Source organism: Felis catus, chromosome D2, assembly GCF_018350175.1.
Source record: "Felis catus isolate Fca126 chromosome D2, F.catus_Fca126_mat1.0, whole genome shotgun sequence".
Classification (NCBI taxonomy): Eukaryota; Metazoa; Chordata; class Mammalia; order Carnivora; family Felidae; genus Felis; species Felis catus.
In genome coordinates, this window is record NC_058378.1 from 39,951,996 (window position 1) to 39,967,500 (window position 15,505).

The window sequence follows — 15,505 nt, forward strand, 5'->3', positions numbered from 1 at the left end:
TTGCAGCCTGCCTCCCCCACAGACTTCTGGTATGCTGGTGGTCAGACATCACTCAGGTAGGATAATCTCCGAGAAAGGACTTCTAGATACTTGAGCGTTCCCCAGCGAAATGGCTGATTCCTTGTCCATTCATCCTAGAGTGGAGCCCACCTCTCAAAGAAGTCCTGTCTATATACTCCGAGTCTCTGTGTAGTTATTTTCTCTCTTGAATATGAATAGGCAGCCAGGAAACATCAGACATCTGAGGAAAGCCTCCAACACGAATGACAAGCATCACATAAAACACACTTTAAAGAAAATAAAAAACAAAAAACAGAGGAAATAGATCTAAATCAGAATATAGGGGAGAAAAAGCTCTAACATCCTCAGAGATGAAACATTACTCTCATAACAGGGATGAAACCAGAACAGGGTGCAATGAAGCCAAAAAGAACGACCAAAGAATAAGAAGGAGGGCTTGGGGATTACAAATGCAGCGCTTGAAATAAAAAATGTAGTAGCAGATTTAGACAAGAGAGTCAGTGAAATCAACCAGGAAAAAGACAGGAGACAGAAAATAAGAGAGAAATGATAAGGCACCAAGAGGATCAAGTCAAGGAGTCCCGCATTTGACAAACAGGAGTTCTAGAAAGAAAAACAGTGAGAGGAGAAGAAATTATCCAAGAAGTTCTAAGCCAAGCTGTATTAGACTGGAAAGATCTGAGACTTGAGGCAGAAAGTTACCTGAGTGCCTGGCACAGTCAATGAAAGAAAATCGCCACCAAGGCACATCATGTAACTACGTTCAGAATGTCAGCAATAAAGAGAAAAATTGATATCTCATGCAGAAGATTGAGAATCCGAGTGGCAGTACTGGATGCTAGGAGGTAAAGTCTTCTAAATTCTGCTTTAGGAAAATGATTTTTAATTAAATTCGATGCTCAGCCAAATGAGCTGTTATATCTGAGGGCAGCATATAGATGTTTTCAGCTAAGACTCAGTGAGTGTCTCTCTGTGCGTCCATAGCTGAGAAGTCCTGTTGCTGCCAAATGACGAAGGGGCCAGAAAAAGAACAAGGAACAAAGAAACAAGAGCTTCAACTCAGGGAGGGCTGCGAAATGAGTCCCTGGTGGGTGGACAGACAGGAGACTCCGGTAACAACCAGTTGAGTTGGGAGAAAAAGGGAGGCTGGCATCTGGGGGCAGTGATGATCCTGGAAAAACAATAACTGCTGTTTATCTGTTATAATAATAAACACAGTGGGGCACCTGGGTGGCTCAGTTGGATAAGCGTCCGGCTTCGGCTCAGGTCATGATCTCACGGTTCGTGAGTTCAAGCCCCACATCGGGCCCTCTGCTGTCAGCAAAGAGCCTGCTTCAGATCCTCTGTCCCTCTCTCTCTCTCTCTCTCTCTCTCTCTCTCTCTGCCCCTCCCCAACTAGTGCTCTCTCTCTGTCTCAAATAAAGAAACATTTAAAAAAATCTTTAAGAAATAATAAACACAGAGAAAGATCTACCACAGGTCTTAGAGAAGTTTGGGAAAACTCAATATTCAACTTCAGGATAAAACAATTATAAACTCAGGAAAGAAACAGCCATCATACTACCATGTTTTACTAAATATAAGATGCCATTATTAGTTAAGTAACGACTTGTCAATCATCATTTTAGGAAGAAAGAAAAAACCGTTGCCCATGAAAAAGGCAGACTGTAGGTTGTGAGACATATACCCACGTTTCAGAGATTGTGTTAGAAGGCTAAAGAACATCACAGCACCCCGCTCTGGCTTTGCGGTGAGCCATATTTAGTCTGACCCATTGATTTCACCACAGAGAGTGATGTCGACATTGTGAGGATGGAGAGAGGGAAAGTGCAGGTGTGTACCTGTGTGAGAAACATTAGTGCTAAATAGTCATGAAGCAAAAATGAAAGGCAGTAGTTTAATGCCTAGAATTGATACATCAAAATATTAGCCGCATTAGGCAGACAGAGATGTAACCACACGAAGGAGCAGCCAAAATAAGGGAGAATGGTGGCCTCTGGGCACTGGGGAAGGGTGGGGTAGGTTGGGGTGAAGGGGTTTGGAGACTTGCCGGTTTTTATTGTATTAAAAAAATGTTTTAATGTATATTTGAGAGAGAGAGAGAGAGAGAGAGAGAGAGAGAGAGAGAGAGAGAGAGAGAGAAGACAAAGACAGCTTGAGAGGGGGAGGGGCAAAAAGACCGAGACAGAATCTGGAGCAGGCTCCAGGCTCGTAGCTGTGAGCTATCAGCACAGAGCCGGATGCAGGACTCGAACCCACAAGCAATGGGATCATGACCTGAGCCGAAGTCGTATGCTTAACCAACTGAGCCACCCCCAGGTGCCCTGAGACTTGGTGGTTTTATTCCATTTATATATGTATGTATGTTTATTTTTGAAAGACAGAGAGAGACAGAGCGTGAGCAGAGGAGGGGAGAGAGAGAGAGAGAGAGAGAGGGAGACACAGACTTCAAAGCAGGCTCCAGGCTCTGAGCTGTCAGCACAGAGACTAAGGTGGGGATTGAACTCAGAAACCGTGACATCATGACCCTAGCAGAAGTCAGATGCTTAACCGACTGAGCCACCCAGGCACCCCATAGACTGGCTGGTTTTTTAAATGAGCCTTTGGCATATAATGCACGTTTGACCAAAGGTAGAGGAAAATACACACACACACACACACACACACACACAGCCCTTTTGGAGATTAAAAGAGGGACAACAATTGCAGAAGTGGGGCAACCCTGCTTGTCTCTGAAATACCTTATTCGGACATAAGGTTAGGACATGGTCCTATCCTGCTTCACTGGCCCCCAGGAAGACTGGTACTTACCCGCCTTTCCCCCCACAATGCAAGATGGCCCAGCGTCCCCTTTTCTTTGCAGAAAGCTTTAGAGTCTACACATTGTTCCATGTGTTTTTACCCATTTGATCCTTCCCGCTGCCTGGATTAGGCCGAACGAACTGTTGCCATTTCATGCCTCAGAGCCGGAAACTGAGCCGCTGCCACCTGCCGGGCCGGCCCACCCCGCCCCACCGCGCGACGGCTCAGCCCTGCTCAGCCGCACAGGGGCGCTTCTCTCTCGTGACCTCACGCCCCTGTCCCCATGATATTTTAGAGGAAAGAGGAAGAGGAGCGGAAGCGGGGAGAGGAGCAGATTCGCCTCCAGGAAGAGCAGAGGGCGAAGGAACTCTACTGGACCCTGAAGCAGGCCCAGCTGCAGAGCCACGCCAGCGAGAAGGAGGAGCGCGAGTGGGAGGAGCAGCGTGAGTACTCGGGCCTGCCTCCCCGCCCACCCTCCTCCCACTTGTGTCTGTGCCCCGTCCTCCTTCCGGTTCGCTCGCGCGTGCGCGGCCCACACGCCATTAGTCGGGGCCACCCACGCGCGGCCCTGCCGAGGACCCAGAGGGTAAGGGCTCTCTGCCTAGGGGGGAGATTTCTTACACTAAAAAACGAAACCCTACATTTTCTGAGCTACCAGTACTTCACTGGCCAAGCCCTGGGCATCCAGAAATGAGGGTTCATGGTGCTTATCTTGGAGGGACTCATGGGCCAGACTCACAGGCGACGGGCTTGGAGGGGGAAAGTAGCACGTACTGCTGGAACAGAGAGTGGGGATCCTGGCGGGCTTCCAGACGCAGCATTACGGAGTGGAGCTTGATGGGGGGCACAGGAACAACTGAGGCAAACAAGTGGAGGAGGGAGAGGGCGCAGGAGATGGAGACCCCAGCAGGTGTAAAGGCATGATGACCAGAGTGTGGGGTGCTCAGGAGGGTGGAGATGTACGGGGGTGGCGAAAAGGCGTGGAGGCTGTTGGTGGCGAGAAGTTAGGTGGGAGAGGGAAGGCGGGACCAGATTTGCAAGGTGGTGTTTCAGTATGTGCTCGGGGTTCGTTTGAATCAGGTCTGGTGTCATATGCAGATGTGGAGATGTGGATCTTGCAGGAGGAAGTTTTTACTCGAGGGGGCGGGGCTACGTGGGGAAGGCCTGGGGCCAGTCAGGAGGCCGTGGGAGCCAGGGGACAGTGTGGGCCAGAGCCTTTGCTGTGGTTTGCTTGGGAAAGGGAGGGCCAGGCAGGGTAAGCAGGTTTAGGATTGGCGGGCTTGAATAATTTCTGCAGTCTCTGGGGCATAGGGGCTGTCTCTGGTTGCCTGACACCTGGCCCTGGGGTGATGGGGGCGTGTGGATAGTGACCCAGAGTATAAGAACTAGATAAAGGAAATGGTTGGGATGTAGGTTTTTTTTTTTTTTTTTTTAATTTTTTTTTTTTCAACGTTTATTTAATTTTGGGACAGAGAGAGACAGAGCATGAACGGGGGAGGGGCAGAGAGAGAGGGAGACACAGAATCGGAAACAGGCTCCAGGCTCTGAGCCATCAGCCCAGAGCCCGACGCGGGGCTCGAACTCCCGGACCGCGAGATCGTGACCTGGCTGAAGTCGGACGCTTAACCGACTGCGCCACCCAGGCGCCCCGGGATGTAGGTTTTTGATTGGCTGGTTTACAAATCACTGATTGTGATTGTGATTTGATTGGCTGGTTTACAAAGGCACACTTGCACGTGAGCCCTTTAGTATCTTTGGGACTTGGCGAACTCTGGGAGGGGCAGTCTCTCTGGGCTCAGGTGTGAAAACATCAAAAACTCTGGAAAATAAAAAGGCATGGTTCATGCAGGCGGACAGTGGGAAGCATCCAGAAGTGGGCTTGGGAGTGAGAGGGAGGAGGAGGCTGTTGCCGGGGTACACGTTAGAGACGATTGGAACCAGGGCCGCAGCAGGGAGAGCGGAGATGTGGGGTGACTTCTACTCGCCAGCCCTCTGGTCCTCAGGCTTTTCTCAACCACATGCCAGAGTCCTCAAACAGACCTTAAAAAAATGGAAACACAATTCACATGACATAAAATGCACCGTCCTAAGGTGTACAATTCAGTGGCTTTTAGTATACTCGCTACGTTGTGCAGCCTTCACCACTATTAGTTCCAGAACATTTCGTCACTGCAAAGAGAAACTCTGTACACATTGGTTATTCCTTCTCTTGCCATGCCTCTGTCCTTATGCCTTCGCCTATTACAGATATTTCATATAAATTGAATCATGCGTTACGTGGCCTTCTGTGTCCGACCTCTTTCATTCAGCGTGCTTTCAAGTCCAGCCATGTTGTCGTTTGGGTCAGTACTTCATTCCTTTTTGTGGTGGAATAAAATTGGAATGTAGGCATGTGCCACCATGTTGTTTATCCATTTGTTAGCTGATGGACCTTTGGGTTGTTTCTACTCTTTGGCTATTATGAATAATGTTGCTGTGAACATTGGTGGGTTTTTGTGTGCACATATTTTTCCGTTCTCTTGGGAGTGGAATTTCTAGGTCATATGGTAACTATGTTTAGCATTTAGAGTAACTGCCATACTGTTTTCCAAAGTGACTGTACCATTTTACATTTCCACAAGCAGTATATGAGGGTGCTAGTTTCTTCCCGTCTTTGCCAATGCTTGGTATCTTTTGTCTTTTTTCTTTAACTTTTTAAACGTTTATTCATTTTTTAAAAATTTTTAATGTTTATTTATTGTTGAGAGAGAGTGAGTGCTGGGGAAGGGCATAGAGAGAGGGAGACACAGAGTCCAAAGCAGGGTCCAGGCTCCAAGCTGTCAGCCCAGAGCCTGATGAGGGACTTGAATTCACAAAGCATGAGATCATGACCTGAGCCAAAGTCGGACGCTTAACCGAGTGAGCCAGCCAGATGTCCCCGTTTATTTATTTTTTGAGAGACAGAGCATGAATGGGGCAGGGTGGGGGGCAGAGAGAGAGGGAGACACTGAATCTGAAGCAGGCTCCAGGCCCTGAGCGGTCAATGCAGAGCCTGACGCAGGGCTCGAACTCACAAACCATGAGATCATGACCTGAGACGAAGTCGCCTGCTTAACTGAGGCACCTAGGCACCCCTGGTCTTTTTGATAATAGACATTCTAACAGGTGTGAGGTGACACCTCATTGTGTCATTTGATTTGCATTTCCCTGGTGATTAATGATGTCGAGCACTTTTTCACGTACCTGTTGGCCATCTGAATATCTTTTTGAAAAAAAATATCTGTTCAGGTCCTTTGCCTATTTTTAAATTGGGTTATTTGTTTTGGCTAATCGAGTTGCATGGGTTCCTATATATCTTGGATATTAACCCCTTATTAGGTATGTGGTTTACAAAGATTTTTGCCTATTCCACAGGCTGCCTTTTAATTTTGTTGATGGCTTCCTTTGCTGTGCAGAAGCTTTCGAATGGATGTAATCCCACCTGTTTAATTTTGCCTTTGGTGTCATATCCAAAATATCATCGCCAAGACCAATGTCAAGGAACTTTTTTCCTAGGTTTTCTTCCAGGTGTTTTACAGTTTCAGGTCTTACATTTAAGCTTTTAATCCATTTTGAGGTGATTTTTGTGTATGCTGTGAGATAAAGGTTCAATTTCATTCTTTTCTAGTAGCTGTCCACTTTTCCCTGCACCTTTTATTAAAGAGACTATCCTTGCCCATTATGGATTCTTAGTGCCTTTGTTGAAAATTAGTTGAGTATATATACATAAGTTTATTTGTGAACTCTACATTCTTTTCCATTGGCCTGTGTGTCTTTTTATGTCAGTACTATACTGTTTTGATTACTATAGCTTTGTAATATAATTTGAAATCATGAAGTGAGATACTTCTGGCTTTGTTCTTCTTGCTGAAGATTGCTTTAGCTATTGAAATCTTTTGTGGTTCCATACGAATTTTAGGATTATTTTTTTCTATTTCTGTGAAAAATGCCATTGGAATTTTAATAGGGATTGTTTTGAATCTGTACATTGCTTTGAGTAGTATATTTATCTTAACAATGTTAATTCTTCCAGCCTATGAACACAGGATAAGTCTTTCCATTTGTTTGTGTCTTCTTCAATTTGTTTCCTCTATGTCGTATAGTTTTTAGTGTACAGGTCTTTTGCCTCCTTCGTTAAATTTATTTCTAGTATTTTGTTCTTTTTTTTTTTTTTCTTTCCAAGCTTTTATTTAAATTCCAGTTAGTCAACATATAGTGTAATATTAGTTTCAGGTGTAGAATTTAGTGATTCATCACTTACATACAACACCCAGTGCTCATCCCAACAAGTGCCCTCCTTAATCCCCATTGCCTGTTTCATGCACCCTGATGCTATTGTAAATGGGGTTGTTTTATTATTTTTTTTTTTTTTTGCTGATTCACTGTTAGTGCATAGAAACACAACTGACATTTGTATGTTGATTTTGTATCCTGCCATTTTAATTTGTTTATTAGTTCTAACAATTTTTGGGTAAAATTATTAGGGTTTTCTATGTGCAAGGTCATGCCGCCTGCAAACAGAGATAGTTTTACTTCTTCCTTTCTGATTTGGATGCCTTTTATTATTTTTTTCTTGCCTAATTATTCTGGCTAGAACTTCCAGCATTATGGTGAATAAAAGTGGTGACAGTGGGCATTCTTGTCTTGCTTCTGATCTTAGAGCAAAAGCTTTCAACCATACACTGGGGCTTATGAGGTTAGTTATGGGCTTGTCATATATGGCTTTTATTATGAGGTACATTCTTTCTATCCCCAATTTCTTGAGAGTGTTTATCATGAAAAGATGCTGAGTTTTGTGAAATGCATTTTCTGCATCTACTGAGATGATCATGTGATTTTTATTCTTCTTTTTGTTACTGTGGTGTGTCAGAGTTATTGATTTGCCGCTATTGAGCCATCCTTGCATCCCAGAATATATCCCACTTGATCGCGGTGTATAGAGCATTTGGAAAGGCCTCCATGGAGGAAATGGCATTTGGTTTGGGAAAAACGGAGAGGTAAAGAAGGCAGGGAAGGGCATCACAGCAGAGGGAGCAGCACTGAGCAAAAGCAAGGTCATCATCGTGTGCATAGGGCATGGCACGTTCCGAATCGGCTGCAGCCTGGGGTTCCTGGTGAACAATGATGAGAACCAGGCTAGAAAGGGAAGATAGGCAAGAGCTAAAGAACAATTCATTTAGATTCAGAACGGAAGAAGAGAGGGGAGAAACAAGAAGGCGGGACAAAGGTTTATACTGAAAATATGGTGAGCAGTTACAGGGTGAAGTCACATGAGGCTACTCTAGTGTGGGAGGGGGAGGAGCCCTGGACTGGGAGCCCCACCCCAGCTCTGCCACTGGCTAGGGTGACTGTGGACCAAGTTCGTGCTCAGTTGCTCAGTTTCTGTTTTGTACAGTGGGGACATCCGTGTTGAGTTGAGGCTTGTTGGGAGGGTAAAGGGAGAGGGAGGATGTGTCACTCAGGAGCGTTTCTCTTCTGGTAGAGACACGATGTGGTGGACCGTTATGGGCTGGGCTGGTGTTTCCTTGGGGACGGAGACAGGAGATTCTCTGGCTCAAGTGCTGCCTGATTGCTAATTAATGTACAGTGTGACAGTGGAAAATGGAAAACCCTCCAAAAGACAGAGGAAAGGTGATAATTCAGGTCCCCTGATTTTGGTTCCCTATTTTATGCTTTCTTGAAGAATGATGCGCTAAACTCTGGAGCCTGTCATTCAAAACCAGCAAAGCCATTCTGCACTCAATTAATTTAATATGAGAGATTATAGTGGGCCATTAATCTCCTGGGAGCAGCAGTTTTTGATAAAACACCTAAATTAAATTCTCCAAGTTAGAGGAAAAAGGGCATTGTTTCCTTTAGTATCACTAGAATACGAAGTTAGTTGTTCAGTTCAAATAGCAGAGCAGGCTCTGGCTTCTGAGAAGCTCTGAATATTCCAGGCAGAAATTCATTTAATTATGTCTCAACTGTGAACTTGCAGGCATGTGGAGTTAGGTGATGTCTCGCTGCCCAGAGATTTGGAGACAAGCCAGCATGATTTGGTGAATGATACACTTTCCAAAAATTGGAGCTGTGTTCTTCTTTACCCCTCTCCTCCCTCCTTGAACCGTGTGATTCTGGTGTGACCCTTAACACACGATCTGTGCTCTGCTTGGCTCCCCCCTTGCCAGGGTGTGGTCAGAACTGAGGGAGAAACTGTGTGCTCAGGCCCAGTATGGAGTCCAATTACGTTGGTTCCCTTCTCTTTGCCCATAGACAGGAGACTGCTCTGGAGTCTGGGTTTCATGTGGGTGATTCTAAAATGCTGTGTGCTTGAGACAGGCAGAACCCGCAGGGGTTTGAGGAGACGCAGTGCGGTCTGGAGATGGGGTGGGGCTGGAAGGAAAAGATAACACAGAAGAAGGGCCTGTCCTATCTACTCATGGGATGGGAAATTATGCAATGTCTCTTTGGATGTAACCAGTTAGAGCTGTTCTTCATGCTCTGAGTGCCAAATGTTTTTGGTTTTACAACTTAGAATAGTGCCAGCCTGAGTCTCCACATGCCTGATTCATATCCTGCTTGGGGTTCTCTCTTCTCTTGAATTGCTCAAGAATCCCTGGGGGCTTTCTTTTGTCCCAAAGCAGAGTCATCCCCAGGTTTACCCTGGCCTTAAGGAACACCTGAAATTACTTCTGGTGGCCACAGGGGGTCACTGTTGGCAGCCATCAAGAATCGTCAGCAGGACAATGGTGGGTGGTGACCTCAGAAGACTTGAGTCAGGGTGGAGAGAGGTCTTCTTCCCTTGGCCACGTTTAGCTGGGGGTGAGCCTCACTTTCTTTGTCCCCAACCCCTGTATACCAACATTCTCCTTTTTGCTGTGTATTTAACTATTGTAAGTACCGTGCGTGGAATATCAGTGGAATCATATGATGTCCTTTTGTGTCTGGCTTATTCACTTAGCATAATGTCTTAAAGATTCGTCCACATTGTAGCAGGTATTGGAATTCCCTTCTTTTAAAAAATTAAAAAAAAATGTTTTATTATTTATTTGAGAGAGAGAGAGAGAGAGAGAGAGAGAGAGAGAGAGACAGAGTGTGAGCAGGGGAGGGGCAGAGAGAGAAGCAGACACAGAACTAGAAGCAGGCTCCAGGCTCTGAGCTGTCAGCACAGAGCCTGATGTGGGGCTCAAACTCACAAACCATGAGATCATTACCTGAGCCGAAGTCGGACGCTCAGGCGTCCCAAGGAATTCGCTTCTTTTTAGAGGCTGAATAATATTCCACTGCATATATATATATATATATATATATATATATATATATGCATATATGTATATACACACAAACACACACATACCATACTTCGGTTATCTCTTTGTCCTTTGATGAACATTTGGGTTGTTTCCACCTTCTGGCTATTGTGAATCATGCTTCTATGAATATTGCTGTACAAAAATTTGTTTCAACCCCTACTTTCAATTCTTTTGGGTATATATCCGGAAGATTGTATGGCAGTTGTACGTTTAATTTTTCTGGACCTGCCATACCATTTTCCACAGCAGCTGCACCATTTTTCATTTCCACCAACAATGCACAAAGGTTCCACTCTCTCCATATCCTTGCCAACACTTGTTTACTGTTTTTTTCTAACTAAAAAAATTGAAAACAAAAGAGCTACCCTGATGCATGTGAAGTGGTGTCTTATTGTGGTTAGTCTATTGTTTGATATCTCGATTCAGCCTTTCTCCTGAAGTCCTCGGTGTTTTCACACTGCTCCAGCCATCCATACGGTGTTACTGTGACATGAGCCTCAGTTTCCCATTAGCAGAAGGAGAAAGGAGACCATGGATCTTACCTTGGAAGTAAGAATGGCCATGGTCACCCTTTGTTCTGTGTGTGGAGCAGGCCTCGCAGTGCCTGTTGGCCAGGCCCATGGGGCGTCACCTTGGGCTGGGACATGGGCTGTGGGAGGAAGAAGCAGGTATCTTGGTGTGGGTCCTCACCTCTGCAGTGGGTCTGCCAGGCCACGGGGAGAGTCTGATACTTGCTGGCTCAGGGCAGAAAATGCCTGTGGCTCCTCATGTGAGTTTGAGTTATTTTTACTGGGTTAGAAGAAAAATACCCCGTGGGTTCTGGCTGAGGGTTTTCTGTGGCAGATTCCTGGGATACAGTCTGAACTCATTCCTGATTCTGAGAAGGAACTGAAGCAATCCCCCAGGAGTTCAAAGTGGAATTTAGGGTAAGCTGCTTGACCCAGAGAGGATTCCCCATGATCGGCCAGCAAGGGTGCCCCCTCCTGGACTGGCCAGGAACTCGGTTTTGGACCTGGCAATTCCGGGGCTGATGAAAAGAAACAGTTTAGCTAATACTTAACCATAGTGCTTAAGATGTACCTGACATGGTTTTAAGTGGCTTACCTTATGAGCTCTCTGGATCCTCATGACAACGTTATGAGGTAGGGACTGTTATTATCTCCGTTTAACTTATGACGGAATGCAGGCCCAGGGCGATTAAGTAACTGGTCCCGCATCACACAGCTGGTAAATGAAGCTGGGATCTGAATCTAGGCACCCTGGCTCCAGACTCAGGCTTCGAGAGATTTGAAGAAAGGATCAAAGCCAGGGGCCTGATTTAGTCAGACATCGCTTTTCCAGGACACTTCATAGTTTATAGTGTTTTTATATGTTTCATTTACTCTCCACGACAACTCCGTGAGGCAGACGTTCGTGTCGTTCTCATTTTGACAGAGGTGGAAACTGAGGCCCAGGGCCGTTCTGGAATTTTCTTAGGGAAGCCAGATGGAGCGTGCCAAAGATGTGCAGAAAAGGGAACCGGTGTATGCCGTTGGTGGGAATATAAATTGGTGCAGCCACTGTGGAGAACAGTGAACTTCCTCAGACCCTTAAAAATAGAAATACCCCCTGATCCAGCAATCCCACTTCTGGATATATGTATCCAAAGGAAATGAAAACAGGATATCAAAGGGATACCTGCACTCCCATGTTTATTGCATCATTACTCACAATAGCCAGGATATGGAAACAACCCAAGTGTCTATCAATGGAAGAGTGGATAAAGAACGTGCGTGTGTGTGTGTGTGTGTGTGTGTGTGTGTAGACACAATATGTATACACACTCTCTGTGTGTATGCACACACACACACACACACACACACACACACACACACACACAAATACTATCCATAAGAAAGAAGGAAATCTTGCCATTTGCAACAACATGGTTGGACCTTGAGGATAATATGCTAAGAGAGATTAGTCAGAGAAAGACAAATACTACATGATGATATCGCTTATGTGTTGAATCAAAAAAAGGGAAACTCCTAGAAACAACTAGAATGATGGTTACCAGGGGCTGGCTGGGAGGGGGCAAGGACTGGGGGAGATGATGGTCAAAGGGCACAAACTGGCACCTAGAAGATGAGTAAGTTCTGGAGATCTAGTGCACAGCACAGCAGCTCCAACGAACAGTGCTGTGTTATACACGTGAGAGCTGCTAAGAGACTAGATCTGGAATGTTCTTACCATAAGAAAGAAATGATTATGAGAGGTGTTGGAGGGGTTAGCTAACGGTCTTGTGGCCATCATTACAATTACAATATATAAACGTGTCAAATCAGCACGTTGTATGCCTTAAACATATGCATTGTTATAGGTCAATTATATCTCAAAGACAAAACAGGAACGTAAGGAGAGAAAAAATAAACCAAGAAAGTTGTTTTGGAGCTGCCCTTGACCCCGTGTGACTCCACTCCGGTCCCTTTTCCATAATCCCTTTTCTTGCTACCCAGGGTTGGCTTTGCCAAGGCCAAGGCAGAGCTCCCACTTGCTTCCTGCTTGTGGCTTTGGCCACGTCCTCACCCCTGAGAGCTGTCAGTGCTTCGGCCTTTCTGCGCTGCCCTGGCTGTGTGTTCATCACAGTTGGTCTGAGCTGGCTGGGCACAGCCGAGCAGGACAGAGTCTCCAGAGCATGGGAAGCCCAGTGGAGCCCAGTGAAGAATGGGGAGGAGCTCAGAAACCATCAGGCTGCGAAAGAAAGTGGGGCAGGCGGGACACTTCTTAAGGGCTGGGGAGGGGAATTTGTCCTTTATCCTGTGTCCAGTGGGAGCCCCTGAAGGCTTTGAGGAAGACAATGGCAGGCTTGAGCTGGCCCTTAGGAGGCTGACTTTAGTCTCTGTGTGTCGAATGGCTCTGGGCCTCATCTGGCTGAGTCCCAAAAGCCCATCTTCCTAGGTTGCCTATGACTTCCTTCTGCAACTTGTCTGTCACTGAGTTTCACTGTCTGTGTGGGGCTGTAAGTTCTCAAAGGTTGCTGGCTTTTGTAGGGCACCACTGTCTGTGTTTCTTTTGCTGGCTAGTGGCTGCAAAGCCCACGCCTGGGCACCCTGGCCTTGTTTGACCCTCCCACGGCAATGCAAGGCAGGCATCATGGTGTTCCTGGTATCCGGAACTTACAGATGAGCCAGCTGGGCACCAAACCTAGGATTCTCCCTGGGATGGCTTCTTTCTCTGGAAAACTCCTGTTGATCTTCCCAGATGCTTCCTCTCCTGTGATGGCTGTTGGCTTCCTCGCAGAATATGAGAGCTGCTGTCCCTAAACCCTGACAATGCTTTATTTGTCCCAGACTTCATTGTGTTAGAGATATTTATCTTGTTTTCCCAGGTAGCACCTTGAGGGTCCGGTCTCTGTTATGTCTGCACCCAGCTCAGAGTTAAATCCTTAACTGGACACAGTCGGCCAAGAATAGGCATTGTCTGTTGGCTGGCACGTATGTATTGTAGGCACTGGACGATAGCCATGAGTAGAGCAGAAGAAATTCCCCACCTGACCTTGTGGGACTCGGCCTACTGGATCCTCTGCATGTGACCTCCACTTCCATAAATACCTTCTGAGGGACAGACTTGATGTGCCCTTCTTCGGATCTGGGGCAACGTTGTTTTTTGTGTGGTTTTTTTTTTTTTGACATTTATTTATTTTTGATAGACAGTGAGAGACAGAGCGCGAGCAGGGGAGGGGCAGAGAGAGGGGGAGACACAGAATCCGAAGCAGGCTCCAGGCTCCGAGCCGTCAGCCCAGAGCCCGACGTGGGGTTCGAACTCACAAACTGCGAGATCGTGACCCGAGCTGAAGTCGGACGCTCAACAGACTGAGCCACCCAGGCGCCCCTGGGGTAACGTTTTGTTTCAAGAAAGGGTCTTTGACAAGTTGAGAGACAAATTTAGAAGTGCTGCCTTTCAGGACAAGGGCTTATTTGTCTTGTGTCCTCCAGGCACTAACAGAACACAGTTCTCTGACGTTGGCAGGTTGTAGGTGTTGGCTACACATGCGTGGAATGATTGGAATAGAAGTAGATTATGGGTAAGATTTTACTCTAGGAGGGGAAGGTGACCTTCTCAGGCCCACTCAATTACCAGTCATGCACAATTAGGACACGGCCAGCCCTAAGAGTTCTCTGCAGAAAGAACTAGATGTTAGAGGCAGATAGGGACCTGACAGGATGCATTCAGACTACAAAAGAATTAGCTTGAATTCCAGACCTTGCCTCCAACCGGTTTTGTTCCCTCTCTTGGCATTTTCCCAGCTCTAGGACTCCCTTGTGAGTGTTAGAAGCAGCAACACACAGATGTCTTTCCAAGGCCACTTGGCTGAGACAGGGCCCTGCCTGGAGGGCTGGAGAGAGGGGCCTCTGGGAGTGACAGAGCTCCCAGAGGATCTTCTCGCCAACACACTCGTCAGCTGTCAAGGCCACTGCAAACCAGAGAAGGGGCACCAGGACCGGGATGCCAGTGTTTTTAACAACTCACCCTGTGGTAGCAGAAAGGATGGTTCCTGGCTTGGCCATTGACCCAGCCTGGCAAGTTACTGTCCTAGCATGAGCGGAGGAGGGGCAGAGAGAGAGGGAGACACAGAATCCGAAGCAGGCTCCAGGCTCTGAGCCGTCAGCACAGAGCCCGACGTGGGGCTTGAGCTCATGAACCGTGAGATCACGACCTGAGCTGAAGTCGGCTGCTTCACTGGCTGAGCCACCCAGGTGCCGTGGAGGCTGGGTTTCTGGTGTAGAAATTGTGATGGGCCCCCTTCCCTGGGTGGTTGGGGGAAGTGTCTATAATGAGATATCGCAGGCAAAGCATAGAACCCAGGGCTTGGCACAGAGAAAGCTACAATCAATGTGGGTGATGGTAGTGCTATTTGGAGATGCTGACCACCTTGGCAGGTGCCCTTGAGGCTGGGCAGGTGGGCACATGGTTTGAGAGGCTGCTCTAAGCAGGGTACTCCTGGAAGGAAATACGTAGAGAGATGTATATTTCCATCCAAAGTTTGCTTGCTCATTCTGGAACAGAGCCATAGGAACAGGCAGATGACCCTGAAGTGTCACGAGTGTTTCTACCTCCACGGGGACAGACAAGCCCTGGGCTGCTGGCCAGGGCTGGGCCTGCCCTGCCGTTTCCAAGCTCTGAACCTCCATGCAGCCCATGTGGGTGAACCCAGGTGAATCGTGGCACTCTGGGTGACTCCCAGGGCTCTGGGCCCAGTCCTGACTTGCTCAGTGTACAGCCTGGGCTGCGGGTCTGGGTAAACATACTCTCTACCCCTTTGCAGTGCGCCGGTCCAAGGCTGCTGATGAAGAGAGGAGTCGCAGAGCCCAGCGCGCCAGGGACGAGTA

At 47.0% G+C, this 15,505-nt stretch overlaps 1 protein-coding gene across 4 annotated transcripts in view; it reads left to right on the forward strand.

The window, feature by feature from the left end:
* The window catches only part of SH2D4B (SH2 domain containing 4B), a 75,912-nt gene that overhangs the window by 15,746 nt on the left and 44,661 nt on the right, over positions 1-15,505 (forward strand). For all 4 annotated transcript variants that reach the window (XM_045040221.1, XM_023240616.2, XM_045040220.1 and 1 more), the window contains exons 3-4: positions 3,119-3,266; positions 15,442-15,505. The exon at positions 15,442-15,505 is cut by the window's right edge and continues 153 nt beyond it. In XM_045040221.1, coding sequence (XP_044896156.1) covers positions 3,119-3,266; positions 15,442-15,505 — 212 coding nt within the window. The remainder of the gene's footprint in view (positions 1-3,118; positions 3,267-15,441) is intronic.